This window comes from Dermacentor variabilis, unplaced genomic scaffold (assembly GCF_050947875.1).
Source record: "Dermacentor variabilis isolate Ectoservices unplaced genomic scaffold, ASM5094787v1 scaffold_13, whole genome shotgun sequence".
Taxonomy (NCBI): domain Eukaryota; kingdom Metazoa; phylum Arthropoda; class Arachnida; order Ixodida; family Ixodidae; genus Dermacentor; species Dermacentor variabilis.
The window spans coordinates 36,548,391-36,572,517 of record NW_027460291.1 but is presented as its reverse complement, the minus strand read 5'-3'; the positions used below and the strand labels follow the sequence as shown (position 1 = coordinate 36,572,517).

Here is a 24,127-nt window from a genome sequence, read left to right as displayed (position 1 = left end):
TTAAGCCCAGGGAGCGCTTCGTGGTAAAATAGCTAGTTGGTGTCTCACAAATGGCCATTTTTTTGCACTGGTCCATTATAAGCTGCTACTATTATAACCAATTTCTCAGTGTCAGTGTACATACACAGTTCTACTAATAATTATTTTCCCTAAGCCTTACAAAATTTACCTGTAGGTAGTCATTGCTATGTAAGAGCTCACTCTGCTGTGTCATAGAAGTATTCCATACATGAGTAAAAATTTTCTACAACAATGTACATTACACCTTGCTTCCCTAATGCACAAATGTATTCAAGCCAGTATTTGATTAGTTTGGTATTCTAAATGTTTTCTGTGTGATTTAGTTTCTTTACAGGAACTTGCTGTACAGCATCAGCAAGCAGTCTAATTTAAGATTTAGGTGTGCTGTAAAAGGTGTGTTTTGCCGCTAGAATTGATAAAACATGGGCCAAGGCTTCCATCAAGGACAAACTTCAATTTCGCTCTACCACCATCAGCACTTGGCTGGCGCTTGCAAAATGAATCACATCAAGTAGCTTGTGCCAGACTGTTTTTTTAACCTTACTGTGAGGAGATCACAAAGTGATCTGTGGAGGCGCCTGCATCTGGGATGTAGATTGCGCTGCAACACATGTGCGTGTAGAACAGGCATGGTGCTGAGGGTTTCAGCAGTTTGCAGAGGTGCTTTTAAAATTTTGTCATAACTGCAATTTTACCTGTGCTGTTTTGATCACCTATTTCAATAATATCATTGGAGGTATTATCAGAATTTATCAATCTATTTGCTCTGGCCCATTAGCCTGCCACATTTGCCTTTTCACTAGGTGGGCAATTATTCTGCATGGACCATTACTTGAATACACTTTTTTGTGTGCAGTGGCTTCTCAGTTGCAAGTCAGCATAGATGCTCAGAATTACCTGAGGCTATAGATGCACTGAAGAATTTGCCACCTATACGAATCACTTTGCACTTTCTCACGCAAACAGCATGTTAACACTTCCAAGTCAGTGGGCAATGTTATCGTTTGATCACATCCTGAGATACTTTCAACTTTGTATGACGCATCATCCAAGGTGTCGCGTCATTTGTGTGAGGTATTGCCCGAAGCCAATTAGGGTCACATGAAAATATATCAACAAAAGTGATTGATCCAGCTAGGAGTGTTGCTTTGGAACACTACTTTATCACCAGTCCTCCTTTGAATGCTACCTGCTTACTCTGTACTGTGTCATGTTTAAGTTTGAAAGAAAGGCAACAGCTAGGCAGTGCGAAATGCTAAACTTGCTTTTAGTTCAACAATATAAAATGCTATTTAACTTTTTAATTAAGTTAGTACATCATTCACCTGCAGAGTGAATTACTGTTTTAAACTGATTATATTTTGCAGGAAGCTTCTCAGACTTGTTTGACAGGTTGATAAGTGGCTTTTTAGCCACAAAACACCATACAATGAATTAAAGGCTGACTTTGACTCTGCTATGCAACTTAATGACTATATGCCAGGAACAAGGTCTCTGAGTTGTGGCGCTGGCTAACACTCCCAGCATTCTACTAGGACACATAAATACCCAAGAAAGTGGATGGGAAAACGACGCCGCTGTAGCTCCATTGGTAGAGCATAGCACGTGAAATGCGAAGGTTGTGGGTTCAGTTCCCACCTGCGGCAAGGTGTTTTTTCATCCACTTTAATTTCCACTAATTTATCGTTTCTTTATTTAATTTTTTAAGCACAAGTAATTTCCCTTATGTTGTCCTTGGTGTCAGTGTTTGTTGGCTTCTTATGATAGGAAATATACTAGTCATTTTAAACATCATCGCATACATACCTTAAGATACCCGTAATTTAAGAAAAAGGAGTGCTTAAATTTATTTTTAATGTGAACCAAACTTCTTACTTAGCACATATTGCTAATTGAAGTTCCAATTTCAACATTCCCATTTCCTCCCTTGCCCTTTTTTTCCTGTTCTGTGCAGGTATTGCTTTCCTATGTCTACAAGAACCATCACGCGTGGCCTGTGACAGCAAGCTTTTGTGGGCAGCCAGTGCTTTCCTACGAAGGCTGGCGTACTCTGGCAGCGGCGGCAATCATCTTCAAGATTTATCCATGATCACCTTTGCTGCTATTTGTCACTCTTGTTAATTACACTTTCTGCATCTTTTCTAATTTATTAGGTAATAAAGTATGAGTATGTAACATGGTGTGAAGTTGATGCCTTGCTGCTTTTTCGCTTGCAATCACCTTTTATGCATGAAAAGCTCATCATACAGTTTATGAAAAAAAATAACAGCATATTATGATTTATCTTTCAGTTCTTGTAACATGCAACATACAAGGAATTCACTAATGGATGGTATGCCAAAGAATTTGCCATTATTTCTGCGTGATGCTGTGCAAGCATGTGGCGTTACCTTACAAGAGGCACCGAGAAAGTAAGTTACAATTTACTTTTAAATGAAGCATGGACATCAGAAAAAATATATTTATATTGCTAGTTAGAGTGGTTTGCAGAGTGTTTTTCCAGATGTGTACTATCCTTTATTTCTTAACTCATTGCAGCACAGTGTTCTGTTTCGTATACTGGTGTAAGGCTATTGTGCCCACTGTAGCTGAAACCAGGATGTAATTTTTGCCTGAACTGCAGCATCACTGACAAAATTTTTCTTTGCTAGAAACTATTTCAATTTGGTGGAGACCCAGCAGGGTGAAGTTTTGTCAATAATGACGTGTTTCACGCAGAGATGTTCTTGTTAAGGTCAATGAGTGAACATTGCAAATATATCAGCATACAATACAGATCTTGTTTTATTTGCAAAATAATTCTGACAGGTGGCATTCAATAGATTGGTCTAATTAAAAAGCACAAATTGACCAATGAGGCTGTACTACACTATTCCCATGGTTCACATCTGGAAAAACTACCTCTGCATCACTCTATCCGACAATATAAACTTTTTTTTTCTGATGTCCATGCCTCGTTTAAAATAAATTGTAACTGTGGGCAAACGTCGTGTTACTGTAACAGCTGCCGCAAAAATTTGAGGGAATGTCTAATAAAAGTCTTCAGTTGTTCTTGTCAAGCTGTCCATTAGCCAACTTTTAGCGTAACGTTAGCAGGGCTTACTGAAGTACTTCTAGACGTCCATGGCTACAAGATGTCTTGATCAAGACAGCTACTAGGCTTTTGAATTAGCCGTTCAAGACATCTTTTAGACATCAAATAGCTGCTTGCGTGTTTCGTGGGAAGAGGGCTATACCTCGGTAGTTTTGGATGGCACCGAATCCCTGAGAGACTCTGCTGCAATGCGCGGAACAAATGCCGCTTACGGAGAAATTCTCGGTGTTGCTCTTGCAATTCGATACGCCATCCGTGTTCCTGAGTAAGTGTATATATTGACGGACTCGCAACAGGCATGCCGGGCGTTCCTATCAGGACATGGCATCCCGAGAGCGGCGCACCAAATTCTCAAACAGATCCCGCAAAATACACCAACCACACCTCCCCGCATCCACTTACTCTGGACCCCTCGCCATACCTCGCTGCCGGGTAACGAACGCGCACATGCGGTTGCCCGAGAAATTTCCCTCCGGGCGACTCGGCGTGGTGAGGCGACTAGTTCAGAGTGGGGGGATCCCTTGCTCCGTTACAAAGACATGCTCCGTCATTATACACGCATTCGTTGCACCCACGCCGCACCACCGCCGTCCTTCTTGCGGGAGGAATCAGTGGCATTACGCCAGTTACAAACCGCAACTTTTCCAAATCTTCTCTCTCAATAAATTCTACCCACACTGCTATGCAGATCGTTGCCCTGGCTGTGGCAGCTCGCCCACAATCTTCCACGTCACGGTTGAGTGCACTGCAAACCTCTTTCCTCCCTTGCCAACTCTCCTTTACCCCCTACGCAACAAAGAGCTGTGGGACGATGCCCTCCGCGACGGACCTCCCGAGGTCCTCCGAGCTGTGATACAACGGGCTCGAAACATCGCCGGAATCATCTTAGGGACCCTGGACTGAGGGTTCCTCCCACACTGTTCTCGCCATTCAAATATTATTAATAAAGATGTTTTACTCTCTCTCTCTCCTCGCCCCGTCCTCGCTGGTGGGAACTGATGCTGACGGAGAGAATCGCCCGTCCCTGCTTTCGGAGAACCTCTTCATTCCTTCTGGGAGATGCGACGGCGCAAGACGACCGCGGTTCCCCATACTTTTCCGTTCCTTTCTTTTTTCGCTGTTTCCGTCTTGATGTGTGTGTGTGTGTGTGTGTGTGTGTGTGTGTGTGTGTGTGTGTGTGTGTGTGTGTGTGTGTGTGTGCTGTGCGTGTGCGTGCGTGTGTAAAACCAGCGATCTAGATTTTGCAGGGATTGGTAGCTCTATCAGAATATGTAATAGCTAATATATATAATAATTTTGACCTCTTCAATGCGTCAAACAGTAGTTTGGGTCCTATGTTTGTTACAGTGTATGTTCTGTTTTCCTTTTTGTGAATATTGTTTAAATATTGTAGAATCTTGTTTTGTTTCCGTTTGTTCTTGCTCATTATTGTATAACTGTTGTTACACTGTGCAATTACCTTTGTTTTAAAAGTCTTGCTGTGAAGACGCTGCCAAGCGAAAGGGGGCTGCGGCTTTGTCAAGCTGTATCTGACAGTTTTTTCTGCGACTCCGCTGTCTGTACCTTTACCGAGGCAGAAATAACTAATTTGAATTTTAATAAATATTCATCTTCAATGCATTGCGTCTATACGTGCACGGAGTTCGATATGTGCGTGCATGCATGCACAGTCAATACGCCTTCCAGGCGATCTTTGCACGAAAATGGTAGATATGCCTCACAGAAGACGGAGCTTGAAAAAGCACTCATGATGTACCATAACTTTATTAATTCTCAGCTGCTTGATTGTTGAATGTCATTAGTTCATTGTGCAAAGGTTGTAATAATTTGATCTAACTCTAGTTCTTTCCAATCAAATACACGTCGACAGCAGAAATGCTACATTTGTATGACTGACATTGATTGGCATGCAGCCTTAATTTTTCGTAGACGAATTCACAATAGCTACAAAAATTGCAGATTCTGACATTTCTTGGCTTCGTATAATCACTTCTTTCACACTCCCCATTGATAACATCCAACCGAAATGTTTTCCTGAACTGTATACAGTCCGCGAGTCGCCTGCGCTTATATCGTCTGACGATTTTTGCTGTGATGCGACAGGGCCGTTTACAATTAACACGCCGTTCGCGAACAATTTTGCTTGACTCTTTCCGCTGTGCTATTACGACTATTGCTATTACGAGAACTGTCTAGCCCAATATCCACTTGATTAAATTTTGTTCCCCGTTAAATAGTTATTTTCTCGATAGTTTACCTACAAAAAAAGAAAGCAATGATGAACGATACAATAGTGTTACAAACGTATCTGTTCTTGAAGTTTTGAAATCTTGTGCTTTTTGGTAAAGGAAATGTAATACTTCCGCGATATGTCTTCTTCTGCGACTTGCACACTGGTCTCCACGTACTCTTGCTCTCATAATAGTGGTCGTTGCATGCGCATCAGCATATATGGCGAAAATAAATTTGATTCTGATTTCATAATTTGCTCTAATTACTAGAGTTCGATCAGTCCAGAACAAAACACAGAACCATCGTTTAGCCGGAAGCTGATCTAACTGCCAGATGAACTGTCACTAACGTCTAACTAACATGTGATGGGATGAACCGTGGGATGAACCCGTGGGATGAACTGCCGCCATCGCTTTTGTATAGCTGGTCTATATTCCGTCATCATATATTGGTCCCTCAACATTTGTTACGCAAAAGCATCAACAACAAAAAATTGCTGCCTGTCACTTCTTCAAAGCACTGCGCAGCCTGTTGGAACGCACTGGCGCGTGTGAACGCATGGCCTGAAGGCTCAATTTCAAAGTGTTGTTCTATTGCTGCCTGAACCACTCGTGAAGACTTTTCGTGCCACGTTACTTTATTATGCTCGCTTTTCTTGTGACCGATGACAAGACATTAAATTTGTCGGCCTCTACAAGACAAAGCTGCACCTACGCAGCTTCCTAAATATAAGAATCGGCTCAGCGGCTGTCGGACTGTGTGCATGGTCCCGTGTGACACGTCACTCAGAAACCAATTAAACACTTACCGTATGTGCACGTATATGACGCGAACGCGAATATAACGTGGGAATGGACTTTCGGTCTCAGAAAAAAACGATATATATATATATATATATATATATATATATATATATATATATATATATATATATATATATATATATATATATATATATATTACGCGAAGTTATGCCGCAAGGAAACAGGAAACGACGCATAAAAGCGGGTGCTCGCAAGACGCAATTTATTCCTCGTTACTGTGAACTGCCGTCGCAAAATACAATGAAATGACGAGTGCCTGCAGAGTTACTCGATGTTACTACTGACATCTTTGTCACCGTCGGCGCAAACGGTTTCTGCCCGTCATGCGACCAAATTATTCCACAATTATTCAGAAATACCCGCAATAGAATCAAACACTGCAAAGCCTTTCACGCAGTGTGCGACGAAGGCCGCTCGCTTGGCGCGCCTGCACATCACCACCGATCGTCTTGCACAGGGTAAATTTCGATTAATACGCCGTAACCACATTGATGCGGCACTAAGAACCTTTTAAAGTGGGGAGAACAAAGGGCAGCAGAAGCTTGATGTGGGCGAGTTGGTTGAGCATACTTAATGAAAAAAGAGAGCGCTACGAAGACAAGGACGAAAGAACAACGTGTACGACAGACAAGGCCTTGTCTGTCGTACACGTTGTTCTTTCGTCCTTGTCTTCGTAGCGCTCTCTTTTTTCATTAAGGAGAACAAAGGCGACGCGAAATTCACAGTGGCAACTCCCAGCTCGCGGGCTCTTGCGCACGGTGAAATCTCAGCGCTAAATAAAGTGAGGGAAAAATAGAACACGTTATGTTTATGTCACGAACCCAAATATAATGCGAGATGCGTTCCCAGGCTGGAAATGTCGGGGGAAGAACTCGCGCTATATTCCTGCAAATATATTGAGTGCGTATCTCTCGTGTGTCGCCCCTTCTGTGGCTCACGTGCTCTCACGCTGCACAACCTCTCCGGTGACACTGGTAGCAGCACGTAAATACCGCCTCCTTTTTTAGTATTGTTATTTTATTATTATTATTTTGTTTTTGTGCAATTAAACACCAACAATGGCCAACTTACGCCAGCATCCAGGCACTCCAGCTACGTCTGTCTCTGTGTGTGGTTGTACCCATTCGCTACATTATGTCATTAACTACAAATGTTCAATTAGGTGTAAATCCCCATTTATGCGTTATGGTATATGTTTTTTAACAAGTAGACGTCATTTCGGACGTGCGGTTGTCTCGATCGGACACGTACCACGGCGCTCATTGCGAGCTACAACGCGCGACCGCTTTACCTCGCGCATTCGCGTTGTAGCTCATGTTGAGCGCGGCAGGACATCATAGCCCCATATACGAGCCAGAAAACACATATATTCTAACGTGGAAACTGAAAGTTCGATCACATTAAACGACTTTTTTTCGTATATATGTGCCAGAAGAAGTGCAGGGTAATATTCTACGGGACGTCTTTCATATATAAAATATCCACAGTGAGACTTCCGACGGATGCGGTTTCGTATACTGAGGCAGTGCATGCATGAGTCGGATATTCTAATGACGAAGCTTTCTTTCACATGGGAGCTATAGGTTGCGTGGGAGCTAGGTTACGTAGGCGCCTGCATGCAGCGCGCAGTCTGACATCTGGGAAGTGGTGCCATTCCTTCGTCTTGCGCAAGAGCGATGTATGAATGCGCTATACGTGAAAGCATATAAAGTTGACAGCAGCTTTGGTGGACAAGAAGAAAGAAACCTATATAATATTGCCTATTGTAAGCCGTTCCATGGTTTCAGGCAAACTTATAACTATATTAGGTAAAGCTGTATAGGTAAAAACTATACTGAATAAAAAAAGATATTCCAAATAGTCTGTACATTTATTGCGACGCACTATAGCATATGCCTCCATGTTAATTTTTCCGCGTGCAAGTGCTTTTGTGGTGCTGCCTTGGGCGTGTTTCTGAATTTCTCATCTTGGGCTCAGATAGATCGCACCGTTTATTCAAAATTTAATGACGACAGACACCGCTGGCTTCCCTACCGCAAGCGCAGTGTACAACTCCAGGCCATATCACCCAGCTGCAGAGACTAGTAGAAAACATGGATGGAAAAGAAAAGCTTCCCGCGCCTGCCTTCCCTGGCGGCGCGCGTTTTTTTTTTTTCTTTCTTCTTTTTTCCCCTGCTAGCTCCACACTGCGGTTACCCGGACACGCTACCCGGCCTTGGGCTCGGTTCTCCCCTGTTGCCCGCATTCTTCCCCGTCGCTGTACTGTTTTGCTTTACTTCCTCCCCCCCCCTTTTTTTTTTTCGCTTAGCCCGAGTCACCAGAGGGTATATCGGCTTGTCGTTTGAAGTAGGCATGCGCGTTTGCTCTAACAAGTTTTAAAAGAATCCTTTACATTGCTTGTTCGTTCACACTCAAGTTTCGCAATGAGGTCGTATTCTTTCTTTCTTGCGTTTTTTGCAGAGTGTTTAATTAGTATTTTTGCTTGCCATGGTTCATGCGAAAAGGCACCTCCTACCCAGTCAAACCGGACCAGCTGCGAACGAACTAGTTAACAGCAACGCAAAGCGTTTTACCAATGCGGACACATAAAAAAATGCGGCCTTTTAGCTAAACGTGAGTCCAAACCAAGCAGCAGTACGAGCACAGTCATTAAAGAAAGAATCTAAAGAAGTCCAGAGTTGCAGTCTGGTGCAGTGTGCATCAGCTGTGGCAGCATGCAAAATTCTTGTTATTATTGTAGTTATGGACTTATAGCAATATATTTTATGCAGATAACAAAAAAAATACGTGGACCCAAAGTTCAGTCGGCAACTAAAGCCGGCCCGATTGCCGGCTTGTCGCAGCGACGAGCGTTTGACGCGCTCGGCGTCCAGTCGTGCTCTGACGGAGGCCCAGCCCGTGTGGCCGGCCGCGTGCCGATGTAGCTGGAAGTAGACGTCGGGCCGACTGTTTTCGGCAGTCGGGTGACCAGTGAAGCTGGCTTCCGACTATTTCTCAACAATCGGCCAATCATCGGCAGTCGGCTAGGGTTGCTTGGGATAGGTACAGGCGCCCAAATCTTTAACTGGCGTGCGCGAGCGGCGACCTTTCCGTGCGTCAGCGCCGTATGACGGGGCGAGGCTAGAAACAGTCTGAGGCAAAGCGCACGTCAACAAAGCGCGCTCAGCTGGGCCCATCGTCTGCTAGGCTGTTTCCAGCCTCGCCCCGTCATACGGCGCTGACGCACAGAAAAGTCACCGCTGGCGCACGCCAGATAAAGATTTGGGCGCCTGTACGAGGTGCTCCGAGGTATGTGGAAAGGTGTAATGGTTCCAGGACTTACTTTTGGAAATGCAGTTGTTTGCTTTAAATCAGGGGTACAATCAGGACTCGACGGGAACCAAATGTCAGTGGGTTGCCTCCCATTGGGCGCTCACAGGAAGACCACAAATGAAGCTGTGCAGGGTGATAGGGGCTGGACTAGTTTTGAAATGAGAGAAGCTCGCAGTAAAATTGAGTATGAAGAACGCCTGAGGCATATGGAAGAAAGTAAATGGGCTGGAAGAGTGGTGAGGTATCTCTACAGGCAGTGGCGTAGCAACAGGGGGGGCCGGGGGGCCGTGGGCCCCGGGTGCAAGGGGCCAGTGGGGGGGGGGGGGTGTCATATAGGCATGAAGACACCCCTCTTTCCGCCGGCTTGACTGCGCGCAAATGGCAAAGAATGCTCCGGTATCCAGTAGCCCGAGCGCATGCACCCGATGCGTTGCGCCGCAGAATTGTCGGCTGCAGCTGTATCAACACCCCACGAAATTATCGCACGAATGTGCGGGCTAAAGAATTTATTTCGCAAAATGGTCGCTAAACTACTCGCCTTAGCGGAACGTTTCATGTGGGGTGCGCTCGCGCCGTGCGTTCATGCTGGGAGCAGGCGTCGCTAAACGTAGTCAGGCGTTGTAAGGCGTTGAGGCTCTCGGGCCCCTCTTCCGTTCCGAACGCGCAGCGAACAAAGACGGCAGCAAGAGGGCGTTTAGCGAGCGCGCCCGGCACTCGCGTTTACTGCGAAGCGTTCGTTGAGAGCGACGTTGCATAAGTGCGGCCGTCAGAAGTCGCGAATGGGATTCTCTGAATCGTCTTCTGACTCGGTGCGGCCGAAGAGTTTAGCGGCGTATCACTCGACAGGCTGTAGTCACGGCCGCCGCGATGTTCTGCTCGCGTTTACTTCCCCTCTCTCGCTCGCTCCAAGAAGCCGCTGCGAAACCTGCCGTTATGTTTCACGATTTCCTTCCTACCCTCGAAAGTTTCAGAAAACTTATTTTTAACGCGAAAGCTTTACTCGCCGCGAACTTGCGATTTCGCCGTGGCGGTGCTCCGAGGAGGCACATGACGTCACAACGCGCGCCTCTACGCTGATATTTCTCTCTTCCTCTCGCTCCCTAGTCACTACTGCGCATACGCCACTAGTAGCACCGAGCCACAGGTGTTCCGCCGCTGCGCATCGCCGCGCCATATCGCCGCCGCCATTTAGTATGACGTCACACCGTGTTCCTCGTAGTTGCGCTCGCCTCCGCTCGCTTCGCCAGCTGCGTCACATGCTTGATATGTCGGAGGATTGAAAAGGAGAGCTCGCGTGCGCCGCAATCACAGTTGAGGCGGCAGTGTGGACGGTGACAATTCTGATAAGCAGGAGGAGGCCTGGAATCGACATCGGAACGAGATGAAGAGGAAACGAATCGCCCAGAAAACAGTCGAACAGCGCGCCGAACGACTGGCTAAACGCCGCAATATAGCTAGACAACCAGACTAACCTGGCCTTGCAATCAAGGTTAACCAAGGCTAACCATGCTATGCCTTAGCTTTCGCTACGTATATCCTGGCATAGCCGAGCTAAGCCACTGCCAATTTTTTTGTTAGGCGACCGCTTCCCCGCAGAAGGCGCATGATGCAATTCAGCCTACAGTACTTTGGCACTACGGGCAGCGCCCAGTATGGCAGCAACGAAAGAAATATGAAATAGTGGACCAGTGACGTTGATCCCTCAATCCTCTCCATTGCGAGTGCAGACCAACAGTAGTGCAAGCTTTTGCTGGCACGGACTTCATCGCGGCCATTTTTTTTTCATGGTGACGCCAAGAATCAACGCGAAGCGTGCTCTGTACCATGCCCAATCTTGTGGTGGTACCACAGCTCGAATAATCACGTTTGTCCGTGTAGCAGCAAATAAATACAAAGCTTTATTGATCAGAATGAAGAGTACTCGTAATTTTCATAGCATTGGCGCCCGCGCAGCCGGGAGGCATTCCCATGGCGTTTTCCATTTTTCTAATATGGTGGGGAGATCAGCGTCACTGACGCACAAGTTAATTTACGTTTTCGTTCAAGGCTGCCCACAGCCAAAATACTGCGCGCCATAGTACCTACGACAATTTTTGTGAAGTTGTTGTTAGGCAAGGTATGAATGTCGGGCTTCAATTTTGCAAATGCCATATTGCCGCTAAAATTGGTAATTAAAACTTTATAAACATATTTTTTTGTTACTTGTGACGTGAGGCATATTTTCCAAGATGCCGCATTTGTATTGGCGGCCAAGCCTTACAGTCTCACAGAAGATGCGCACATGCGCTTATCACAAGTTATCAGTGCAGCACCCTGTGTCATCTGGCTCAGAAAAAAACAGCCTGTATACCTGGGGCGCTATAACGTAAAACTATTCCAAACTTTTCTATTCCAATTCCGCAATCAGCCCTCCGCGATTGGTGAAAAACATTTTTGGACCACCCCCACTTCAGCTGTCTGCCGCGCGACGTCACGAAAACCGCATTACCTCCCCATCTGATATGACGTGCACACACTGATTATGCATGATTTGACAGAACAAAAGAAAAATGGTTATTTCTGATTCGACGCCTTTTCGCCCTTAGACGTCGGCTATTGGTCAAAAGATTTTTGTGGCTGCATCCATTTCACCTGCCTGTCGCACGACGTCACAAAACTGCAAAAACTCACCGCGTCAAAGTGACGTGTACGCGTTAGAGATGCATTAATATGCCGAACAAAACTGAATTTTCTGCTGAATAGCCGCAGGCTGCCCCGTTCCGAAAGGAATAAAAGATGGCTGCCGCTGATCGCTCAGGCGCTAGCTACTCGCACCTGCCGGTGAGCATGGGTTTATTTGCGTGTAATAAAACTTTTTGCGTGGCCGTGTAACGTATTCGAGCACTTTCGGAACGCTTACGACCTCGTTCTGCCAACTCTTCTTTGCTGAGGATCCGTTTTAGCGTCATTCTTAAGCTTCGGTTGCATGCCATCGCGATTGTCGATGAGCCACCGCAAGCTAAGTAAGAAAAAGCGGACCAATCACAGACGCTGGCACCACCCTCTTCATACGGTTATCGATTTTCAGTGCAGTGGCTCGGCCCCATCGAATCCCTCTCCAGTTGAGCGTGCTCCTCGCCTCTTGTGAGCCAATTGGATAAGACAAACCGCTCATTGTAGGCAATGTTATTCGTTTTTCAAGCAAACTAAACTAACCTCCTATGAACGAGGGGAGCATTTGATTGGTTTGTTGAGATAACCCTACGGGTGACCGCCCGATGCCTGCGTCGACGGTTACGCAAATTTGACATCAGGATATTGGAATAAAAACATATTGGAATAGTTTTACATTATAGGGCCCCTGCTGCATTCGCGATCTCTAGGAAAGAAAGCGAAGGAGAGGGGCACCCGAGAGACGTGCACGGTATCCAAGACGGCTGTACTGGTGCTGAAACCAGGAAATTGTCGATATCCTCGCCTTCCTCGACTACATCCGGGGGAGGGGGGGGTGACAGAAGACCTATGGGCCCCGGGTGACAGACGACCTAGCTACGCCACTGTGTACAGGAAAAACATTGATTCACAGTGGAGGAAAAGAACTATGAGGCTTACCAGCAAGTATGCGGCCTGTAGGGTGGGCAACACAGCAACAAAGAACGTCAAGCTGAAAGTCAGAGAGGCTGGAATAATCTCATGGGTGGCGGCAATGGAAAAGAAACCTGCCATGAGTAACTACTTAAGAGGAAAAAACGAAATCAGGAAAGAAACAATTTATGATAACTCAAAGGGAAGCTCATTACTTTTCGAAGCGAGACTGGGATGCGAGAGAACACGCACCTATAAAGCGAGATATAAGAAAGAAGAAGAAGCATGTGCTTGCTGCGGTAAAGCTAAGGAAACGACGGAGCATGTTTTATTAGAATGTGAAGACGTCTACCCAGCGGTCGATTTAGGCACCACTGCCCTCCTTGAAGCGCTTGGGTTCAGCGAGAGCAGTGGAAAAGTAAACATAGGGGATTGGAGGATTCTGGGAAGAAAAGTAGGGAAACGACAATAAAACGGAGACGTACAAAAGCACAGTTCGCAATAGGGGATCAGAAAATTTGGTTGTGGAAGCTCATAGTGTTTTTTTTATTGTTTAACCTAGTTAGGACGCTTGGTGGCGCAACCCACCGTCCCGTTCCGAAGGGGACCCTCATAACGTCCATCCATCCATCCATAAAAAGAGCTGCACATGGCTGCAGGAGGCTGGCGCGCCGGGGTCCGGACATACTGCGCTGGGAGCACGATTTGCAGCCGGTGTTTTAGAGTGTCTTCTTTATAGCGACAAACCCTAAGCCAGTGTCTTTATGTTACAAAATATTAAAATGTGATTTATAATTGCTGATGCACTTTTTACCTCTCCTAAACAAAAACGTATAGTATTTCTCTCAGTGCGGCAGTCACCGTTCGTCTTTTGAGTAAATTTACTTTCGTCACTTCTGCTTCAACAAACCGTGGCTACTATTTGTCACAATACGCAGCGTTCCCGCTCTCATTTCATACGAAGCATGGTTCTGAGGAGTGCGGCATAGGATTAGACTCTGAGTGAATAGAGTGCCTTCACCCAATAAAGTAAGTTAACATTCATATATTGCACTGTTTATACTCAAAGAAAAATGATATGCATAGCGCGTTTCGCATACAGATTCTATGCAGAAGGTCCAAATTCTAGAAGCCACGAATTGAGAGACAGCTGATTCCTTTAAAACCATGCTGCCGTGGAATCCGCGGTATCAACGTGCGTACTCATGAATAAATTATTCTCAACGCTGAAAAAATAAATTCAGGATTTTTCGTTGCTAACGCCACGTGCACTCTGATGAAGATGTACACCACAGCGGGTGACTCCGGTATTACTTATGCCCGCCTGGGTTTCTTTGATGTGCATCTTAGCTTAGCCATACTTCTCAAATTTGCTCCGGACTTGCTGACTTACAAATTTATTGTGTGCACTGCTTTATTACGGGGTAAACAGCACAAAAAGAAGTGTGACAAGAAAGACATACAGGAAAGCGCCTGTCCTGCCCTCTTTCTTGTCTTACTTTTTTTTCGTGCTGCTTCAGCGTAATGAAACACTCAAGTACAGACCGTTCAGATCGCTGTCCACGACCTTTTGACCTACGCCGGGTCGAAGTGCTTTTCACACACGTACACTCCTGCGTCGCAGGACTTGGTGTCTATGTTCGAGAGCATCCTACGAACCATGCAATCGACTCTTTTCACTGAACATGGACACTCTGTCTTTGCACATGCAAGACGTGCTGTTGCCGTTTGGTGCGAATCACTTCTCGCATACAACCTGTCTCCACCAGGCAACGTGGCAGCTCGAGGTGCAGACCTGCCATCCCTCTCTTGCGATTCAGACTGTTCGTCTGAATTTTCAAGTGCTTACCAAGAACAACGATGATAGATTGCTCAATTGTGAAGCGAACATTGCTAAACTAATAGCTTATCGCCTGCCCGCGGCGCTTGTCGACGACCGCTTCGAAGGATCGACAGACACCGTCTGCAAGCGCACGCGGCGCGACTGAACTTGTTGGAGTCATTATCATCTGTTATGGCGCCTGAGGGATTTTAATGAGTATAGTGAAGGGCAGGAATACTGAAAGAAAAAAAAATTATTTCTTTCAACGCACTTTTGGTACAGTTACAATTGCTTGCACGTTCAAATTTCCCGCTTTTTAGCCTCCTAATGTGTGCTGCCGTGCAACCACGGAGGAAGGAAACTAAGGAGAGGCCCTACCCCCTCCGCGCGCTATAGGAGAAAAGTGTGGCAGAAATGACGCAGTAGGTTCTGATTTTTTTGCTGCTTTTTTATTTTTTTTGCTGTATGGCCACGCCTTTTGGGCCACAATGGCGGCGTTGTTATGGTTTTGAGCGCTCACACGTGTTGCTCTGGTAGGTTTCGTGCCGTGGCAAAGGCGCTGTGTGGGCGGGTTTGCGTTAGTCACCGTGTCTTGTTGCGCTGTGTTACCTGCACCGTGCTCTGCCGGATGTTGCGCGAGCGCGCGCGCTCCGCGCGCGAAACCATGCGCAGCGCGGCGTGGTTTCGCGAAAGGTGTAAACAAGAGAGGAGGATGGCCCAAAAGGCGGAGCATCGCCATGAGCAACGCCAACTTCCGGCTTCACTTTTGCTTCACAAAGAGTGACGTCAGGGCCTCTCCTTGGTCTCCTTGCGTGCAACGGTTTAGACATAGAGTTACTATACTGACTCTAGAGGACAAGCTACCCATAGGGCCCATGCATTGAAATCGGGAACCGCAAGAGCGCCGCCATGTTGCTACGCGCCGAGGTTGCCAGCTCCTGAGACGCTTGCTAGACTTTGTGACAGTAGTCAGTTTTAATCCGGCAACAGTAGCAGCGTAGCAGCATGGCGTCTCGCTTGTACTGTCGTGATGTGTGCGTGCAGCCGTGTGTTTGGGCTTTATAAGTTGGTTCTTTATTCTATGTTGCGGGACGGTGCGGGTGTGGTCCATGTTGGCCGTACAGGTGGCAGTTATGCAACCGAGGGATGATCCTGTTGAAGTTTCCGGTGGTATGCGGTTTTCAGCGGTCACGCCTGTTGCAGGAGTGTCACTCGACGAGGTTACCAGCTCGAAGCTGTGGTCAGATTCCTCGTTGGCGTTCCGTAATTCTCTTCGCACGGGCGCGGTATGTTGCAAAAGCCGCTTTCGCGATCTATCGTCGCGACGATAGATCGGGCTTTTTTATTATTATAAGCACTGATCCAGTTGGGGTAGGGCACATGTAACCTACAAACGGAAGTCTCAGGAGAGCACCTGAGATTATAATAAAGCAGGCGGCGCAGGAACTCCAGGGCACCCAAGGGACAGTGGGGAGATCAAAGCTCGAAGCAGAACGGTACGTAGGTTGGGGCCGCCGAGGCAGGTGTGTGCCAGGGAGTGTTCGCACGGACAGCTCCCCTGGCACGCGCAGCAGAGCCTCGCAAGGTCGAGATACCTTAAAGGCACCTGCGCCCATCATCTTTCATTTGCCTCGGTGCAGTGTGCACGATTAAAGAGAATAATATGGAGGGCATCCGGTACAGTCGCGAATGCGTCATGACAAATGTAGCTCGCGTCGCCTGGCGTGTGCAGTAATATCAGAGTTGGTTGTGTGAACTTTATGCATAATACGCTTTGTTACGGTACCTTAACGCAATGGGTCTAGAGGACGGTGTTGGTACATTTTTTCGTACCGCCCTAATCCTATACCCCCTACTACAAACACACACACACATACCCCCCTCTTCTTATGTATACATACAATTCCTTGCCATGACGGATCCATATCCTCCTTTATTTTTGAAAAATAGAGGAGGCTATGGACCAATTGACCAGTTCAAGTTGTCAACTTGTCAGTAACTGTCATAGGAATCACTGTATTAAACACAATTCCACGATCGGATTGTTTACTTTCATTTTTTGTTGTAACACTGAGGACTACATAGAACTTTATTTTGTATATGTGAGAGAAGTATGTGGATATCACGAGCTTAAGCCAATGTGCGATACACAGACAAAGCAGCTGCTACAACATGAACTGCATTGAGGGCCACACAACACATACCTAATTAAAGGTGCAAAATATAGGGGGAAGCTTCAAAATACGCTCTGTAGCACTGCAAAGTTTAACATATATTGTATGTGTACAATAAATGTACAAAAATACAATGCATCAATGTCCCATTTGCCTTCAAGTTTATTATCAAGTTCAAGTTTACTGAAGTTTATTATGAGCATATGTACAACAGGAATCTACTGACACACCCGCAGTCAAGGTGGCTGTTCGAGGTGTGCTGGCTGCCTCAGTGTAAGAAAAAGAAATTGGGTGAATGTCGACACCAGTGCCACTGCTTCTTGCTTCTGACCTGCACGTGCCTCCACGGCATCTTTGTGCACAAGTGTGCTGGCGTGGCGAGGCGTAGGAGTTATCCGAGAGAAAGAGTATCGTTTACATGGAGAAGTGGCTGTTCACATTGCCTGTCGCTTTCCCTCAAATGCTTCCTTGGCGACTAGGGTGACACACCCGCAGTCAAGGTGGCTGTTCGAGGTGTGCTGGCTGCCTAAACGAAAGAAAAAGAAAGAAATTAGATGAATGTCGATACCAGTGCTATTGCTTCTTGCCTCTTACCTGCATTTGCCTCCACGGCCTCTTGGCTTGCGGAGTCTGTATGAGGGAGCTGCTGTGACTAGGCGTAGGCATTGTCTAAGCAAAAAGAAAAGGCCATTCAAATGGGAAATTATTGAAATCAATGCAGTTATGTCTGCTTCTTGCACTCTTCTTGCCCAAAAATTTTCAAACATAGTGTCCAGTACACACCAGGACTTTGACTGCTTCTGCTTTTTACCTGCAGGTGTTGCTGCGAGATCCTTAGTATGGCTGCGTGCAGCATTGTAACACTTGGTGGAGGCATTTGAAGTGGTAGCCAAAAATATAAAGAATCATCCTTGTCTGCACGAATGCTTTCAATTTCTAAATGCAGTGGTAACTATCACTATTAGTGCAAGGCCCCCCACAACTATGCGGCAAGTTCCATAGCTCGAAACTGAATTTTTCCTTTAGTGTTTCACAAGACGTCTGATATGTCCACATTAGATGTGATGTGTTTGTTTTTATTTATCCCACTGTGGAGAGAGCATCATTAAATAGTTTTTATTTTTGCTTGTCTTGTTTTTTGGTTTATTTCTGAATTTATCAAGCACCAGTCTCATGATGCTAAAATGACTTATGTAATGGCAATCAGCTTTTGTTTTGCAGAAAAACAACGCATTTCCTGACCCATTGTTTGACATCCCCTCACTCGCATAATTTTGCAGAGTATTCTACCTATATTGACTTACTTGACCTCCACTAAAGAGTCTTGCATTTTCAAATATGACTCTTTCCTTAAAATCATTCGACACTTCTCATAATTTCTGTACCTTGGGCTTCGATACTCTGCATTCACCATTTTTGCTTGTTTCTGACTAAAAATGTCTTCTTTAATTTAGAGCTTAAATTTTACCTTTGGAACACACGGAAGGGCTTGCCATTGCATATCTGCATAAAAGGGAAACATGTTTCATTAAACATTTGCAAAATCCAATTGAAGATTGATGAATGCAGCTTGCAGTGTGATATGACTGAATGAGCCATAAAAGTAACTCATCTCACTTGGTAAATTAAAGCACATATTAGTGTGATGTGCAAGATATGTTACACTAACGTGGTGGGTTCTCTTGCTTATACAGCAAAATAATCGGTGCGCGAGAAAAAAATTATCTTTGCATGCCCCTTGTACACACTGATTTAAGGAGAATGAGCTGGAGCTGTCCACATGATCTACTTATTTTACCTGCGAGTATGGTCAACAAAAATGTGTCCCAGCTGCTTAGTGGTACTCGGGATTATGTCAGTATTGCATATGTGCCTGTTGTCTAAAATAATTGAATTTTGAAAATGCTCGCAGGGATCTGATGTGCATATCTTCAGTTTATGGATACATGTAAAAGACTCAGCATCAAGTGCAAGTGAACGTTCCCGCAGGCCCGGAGTCAATCATGCAAATAGATTCGCTGCACAAATTTGTGACCAGAAAAGATATTCCATATGAAATGGCATGCAAGGAAGTGTTGAAAATATTGCACAGTTAATAAAACGCCTACGCTATTAATATGTGGGTTGATGCACTCGTTATGCAAAACGGAGGTGAGGCGTGCAGACAGGACACAAGAGTAGAGTATTTACAAGCAAACAACACGAGCGCCGCCCACTTCTCTACTCTTGTGTCCTGTCTGCACGCCTCACCTCTGTTTTGCATAATGAATCCTTACCAAGTAGCTGAGCTTTCTGCCGTTCTAAGTCTCGATGCACTCGATTTCGTCCGCATTAGGCACTCGCCTCTTGATTACTTCGTGGCACAGAAATACTCGGCATCAGGCTGTTTGTCTGCTGTGGCCTTTGTAGAAGCATGATTGTTCAAAGTGCAACAATTAAACAGATTCTTTGAGTTGCTTGCGGCTTCGCCAGTACAATTCCGGTGCGCTGGTCCGCCTGTCCAGCAATTTCCTACTGAAGGGAAACCTGCAAATAAAAACACCGCTCCGCATGCAGAAAAATGCTCTACTGTGACGCTTCTCAAACGATTGTGATGCACCACAAGAGTTGCGTACTCGCGTGATATTCTCAACAAGGAGATACATTTGTTTACTTACATGTGAAGGTATATGCCAGAGCACTTCGGGGCTTCGGTGGCACACAAGGCACGAGTGTGTGTGCCATAGCGTCCGATGTCGACGCGCGATCGCATGTCAAACCTAAACTGTACGAAACTACTACGCATCCAAAAAACAGATTCGAAACCGAAATTCGCGTCATCCTTTATTGCAAGAATGCGTACATCGTGATTTACATAAGTCGCGGACTTAGCGATCGCTTTCTGTAAACTTAATATTAACGTACCACCTTCATAAAGCCATCAGGTATGCGTTTTTAGATGAGAAAGCATAAGGTGACCTGTACTTGCTTTCAGCCCTTTCAATAGTAATTGCGCTGGCCACATTGACCAGTAGCAACAGGGCGGCGCCCTAGAGGTTCCCACTTTTCCGGCCCAGCTTTTCCTCTAGAGTTGTTCTACTAACTCTATGGGTTTAGACGTGAAACACCACCAATAGCGAGACGCGTTTCGCACCAGCGGCCCCACGTCGTCGGGGCACCTGTGTGCTAAAAAACTAACCGTTTACCTAATTGTTTTGGGTAGTTTTTAAATGTTTAGAGCTTTCATTAAATAAATCTCTCTTAAAGCAGAGACAACAAATGCACATGATAATAAAAAAAATTTGCAAAGACTGCATTTTTTGAGTTAGTTTGATAACTTTGTGTAGGTTATTTGCACTATTTATGTAGTTATTTGAGCATTCGCGTGATCAGTGCCTGAAGGCGCTCGCTTGACGTAAAAGGACCATTGCCTGTTGGCAACGCTTGCAAATTGCTGTAAACATGGCCGCGCTCTTAGTTACTTATCCATGTGCGCGGCTGTGAAAACGTTGCCGGCTGGCGGTTGTCGTACAACTTGTTTGCTCGCTGTCATGAAATGCGACTTGATCAAGAGATTCTTGTTACAAAGAGAACTTTCTGATACTTGATCGCGATGGAGTGTTTGTTGTCGAGGACACATATTATAGCGGCGACATTCTGGGGCAACACCATTCTCGTAGGTAGGTTCATATCACTGCATCGCTGAAGCCGACTATGAACGACACCAAAAAATCGCCGATTGTCGTTTTACTCTTGTGCACTGTGTAAATTTGTCTTGCTTATACACATGTTGTGCCGGTTCAACAAATTGCCTTCTCAAGGCTGTACATAGCGAATAACTGTTTTCCCTTGTTCACAGTCGACTGCGGGAAACTTACCGGTTTGCTTGGTGCTAGCCACTATCCTGGTAGCTCTATGTTTGTTTTGTCTCGCGTACATACGCGTGTGTCGTGTAGCGTGGTGTTATCGAGCAAGGCAGGACGTTTCGCCAGAGGAAACGCTGCTTGTTTGCATCATTTGTTTACCGACAAGCGCCTACACGGAGCGCTTCCTGCAATAATTATAGTTGCAGTGCTTTCCTCTCCTTTAGTAGTTTTGCACAGAGTGACATTACGACGAGTTTCTTGGGGCTATAATGCGCACGGTGCTGAATATCGTGGCGCTGCCGACAGCAGCAGCTCAGCAGTGACAGCGCTGCAAACGAAACGAAGAGCCAAATATTATTGAGGGGAATTAACCGAGAACGACATTTCACGGGATGTCAGCAAAGGCAAGGTTTTGACTGGTGTTGCAGAAGTCGCGGGACGCCTTTTTGATCACAGTGGTGGATTGGGTTCTATAAAACTACTGCTCCAGGAGGGCAGATGTAACCGGCAAATGGAGGCCTCAGAAGAGCACCTGAGATTATAATAAAGCGGGCGGCGCAACATCTCCAGGGCACCCAAGGGGCAGCGGGGAATCAAAGCTGGAACCAGGGTGGTCCGTGGGTTTGGGCCGCCGAGGCCGCTTATATTATACACCCCCGGCACGCGGAAGTCTCGTCGAGCACCAAACCTCTGGACCGGTCTGTGTTCCAGCTTAGGTGTCCACGTTACCTCTTCGGTGTCCTATAGGCTCTTGACACGGCCCAGGCGACGCGTTGGAGCAAAAACTATCCGCCTCACGGGTCAAGTTGAGTCCACACTGGCACGGAATGACTGGTCTGCTCGTGTTGTGATAGCGTTCAAACTGCATGCGCGCTCTTGCTTAGAGCAACAGAAATGGAGCGAATTTTGCTTTGTGGCTTCAAGTCAATAGCAAAATTATTCAGTTCACCTATCTGACACGTTCTCGGTGTGAAAGAATGTGGCTTTTTTTTTCTTCGTGTGTGTGTGTGTGTGTGCTGGAGTAGCGACATTCAGAGGAATGGAAACACAAAAGTTTTTTTTTTTCCGGACATCGTCATGCTTTGACATATTCATTCAATAGTCTCGGAGCTTGCCTCGGTATTCGAATAGCTTGCTCTTTCTTGGCACTGCTTTGATGCTCTTGCAAGCCCTCAATTCTCACTTACTTTAGCATGCTCATAGTGATTAGCCGCTTCTCGAGCACCACCGGATGTTTGCCATTAAGAATGTCAATGTACGAGTACCGAGAACCATGATGCAGAATGGAAAGCATAAATGTCGGCTCATGTGTTTCAAAAAGATTTATTCTGCTATTGAACTTGCCAATACTGTGCTGGGCCCCAACTGGTTTCGAAGCCATGAACTGTGCTGTCCTACAGGGTGCCTATTCTCCATCCATACCATAGTTGTGCTTCTGCTGCGACAGGTGGCATGGCCCTTGCCGGCGAACTCCGCTGTCAGGAGCGTATAGGTGCCACCAAAATATACTGAATAATGATGCATTGTTACAACTTGTAATAAATAAATAAATAAATGTAATCGCGCCCAGCCACAAACTCGTGTCACTAAGTTCAGGGCTGCCGCAAATTCTTGCAAAAGCAAATATAGGCAAGTAATTCCTGATTGTTGGTGAGAAAAATGACCAGTGTTTGGTAAATGACAAGTTCAAGTGAACAAATATTTTTGTCTGCGCAAACGCAGACAAAAATATTTTCACAGGAATCTTTCGAGGCAGGAAGCAGTGTATCAGGCGGACCTTGGCAGTCCAGAACGACAAATTGGGGAGGCCCATAATCGAAAAAGCGTATGGGAAGTTGTTTCATCACTAGGATGATGTTACCTAAATAACTAAACAAACGGCCTCAAAAGTGTACATCATTGTCTTTTGGAGCAAGAGGCAAGCACATAGTACAAAATCACTGAGTTGTTTCACACGAGCTGGTAAATACTTCTAAAAGTTGATGTAATGTATTTCTGAACATGTGCTAGGTGTCTTTCATATTGATTGTTTACCATACAAGTTAACTTGTACGCTAGGCTTTTGTAATACTATCATGACACACTGCCAATGGAAACTAGATTTCTTGTTTATCGTTCATTATATCTTTATAATGTGCAATGCTGTTTTCCTGTGTGAGGTACAGCTTCTGTTTCAGATTCTACGTATAAACTCTGCACATTTCAAAACTTAGTGTTTAAACACTGTTCTTAACTCGCCCAAACTGTCACTGCAAAGTTCAGTTTAGCTAGTGTAGGCTAATTATACTCTATTTTAATGGTAAGTGTTTTGCTATTTGACAGGAGATGTATTTGTTGATATGTTTATGCTCCGAGTCCTAGTTGGTGTTCCATGTCCAGGGGGGCGAGAGTCTTTTCAAGCTATCTGATGAATTTCTTTTATTTTCCATGTCCTGTGCAATGTAAGCTGTACGCCTGAACTAAAATTGTGCTGAAACCATCTATGATGATTGTTGATGTAAGCAAATAGCTAAATGCTTCTAGAAAAATGTTCGCTTTATTAAATGACTGGTGCACTTGAAGGCATACATTTGTGGCAGTGAAGATATTTAAGTAGTGTTTGTTGTTTCATTGCCTCAGTGCGTAGAAAACAAGCCCATTAACCAGCACATGTGTAGCCGGAGTATAGTGGGCTATACATATAAGCTGATTCGTCGTGTGTATTGTCTCCAGAAGTGCGAGTGCCAGCATGGAAGGTGACAAGGGAAGAGGGAGGCGGGAGAAGAGGAGGGCAATCCACAGCATCTAAACCTTTAGACACCTCAAACCTCTTGCACAACAGCACATATGCGTCTCAATAAAACAGCTATAATAGTTGGCGTTCAGTGATAAATGTGTCCCACAGTGCAATTACGGGAGAGCATGGACCCTTTGCATCATTGCTTTCGTATAAGCAGGGAAAGTTTGACCACCTTGAAAATGTGCAAAGGAGCCAAAGAAAGCTATGTGCTTTAATAATGATAAAAAGAAAATATTGCAAAGGGCCTTTAAGCGTCACCCAAGAGAGCTTTAGCTGGCCAAATAGTGACAACCTCAGGAGAGGCTTGTATGAGCTTGCAGGTTTGCGTCTTAGTTGCACTGACATCTTGATGGGGCCAGAAATCGAAAATGCTCGTGTCCTAAGCTGTGAATGCAGTTTAAAAAGTCTCAGATTGCCAAAATTAATCTGGAACGTCTCAACAACAGTGTCTCTCAGTACC

General features: G+C 45.5%; 2 protein-coding genes across 10 annotated transcripts in view; one reads left to right on the top strand and one right to left on the bottom strand.

Moving 5' to 3' along the window:
- Nucleotides 1-17,187: 17,187 nt before the first annotated feature.
- LOC142566820 (uncharacterized) lies at nucleotides 17,188-20,118 on the bottom strand. Of its 6 annotated transcripts, none has more exons than XR_012825132.1 (4): nucleotides 19,320-20,105; nucleotides 18,512-18,546; nucleotides 17,638-17,712; nucleotides 17,188-17,569 (listed from the first exon to the last, which is right to left on the bottom strand). XR_012825132.1 is itself a non-coding variant. In XM_075677707.1 (4 exons), the coding sequence occupies exons 1-4, from the start codon at nucleotides 19,861-19,863 to the stop codon at nucleotides 17,519-17,521; spliced, it is 324 nt and encodes a 107-aa protein (XP_075533822.1). In that variant the 5' UTR covers nucleotides 19,864-20,118; the 3' UTR covers nucleotides 17,188-17,518. The 6 variants fall into 6 exon arrangements, 2 of the variants coding, with proteins under 2 accessions (XP_075533822.1, XP_075533823.1); XM_075677707.1 differs by having other exon boundaries at nucleotides 19,701-20,118; XM_075677708.1 differs by having other exon boundaries at nucleotides 17,188-17,565; nucleotides 19,701-20,118.
- A 349-nt stretch (nucleotides 20,119-20,467) lies between these two features.
- Nucleotides 20,468-24,127, top strand: part of LOC142566760 (tRNA (34-2'-O)-methyltransferase regulator WDR6) — a 247,736-nt gene continuing 244,076 nt past the window's right edge. For 2 of the 4 annotated variants that reach the window (XR_012825126.1, XR_012825125.1), the window contains exon 1: nucleotides 20,468-20,702. Coding sequence is in view for 2 of the 4 variants with exons in the window: in XM_075677651.1 (XP_075533766.1) it covers nucleotides 20,636-20,702 (67 nt within the window). In the remaining 2 variants the exon portion in view is untranslated. The remainder of the gene's footprint in view (nucleotides 20,703-24,127) is intronic. The other 2 variants (XM_075677651.1, XM_075677650.1) reach the window with 1 other exon arrangement.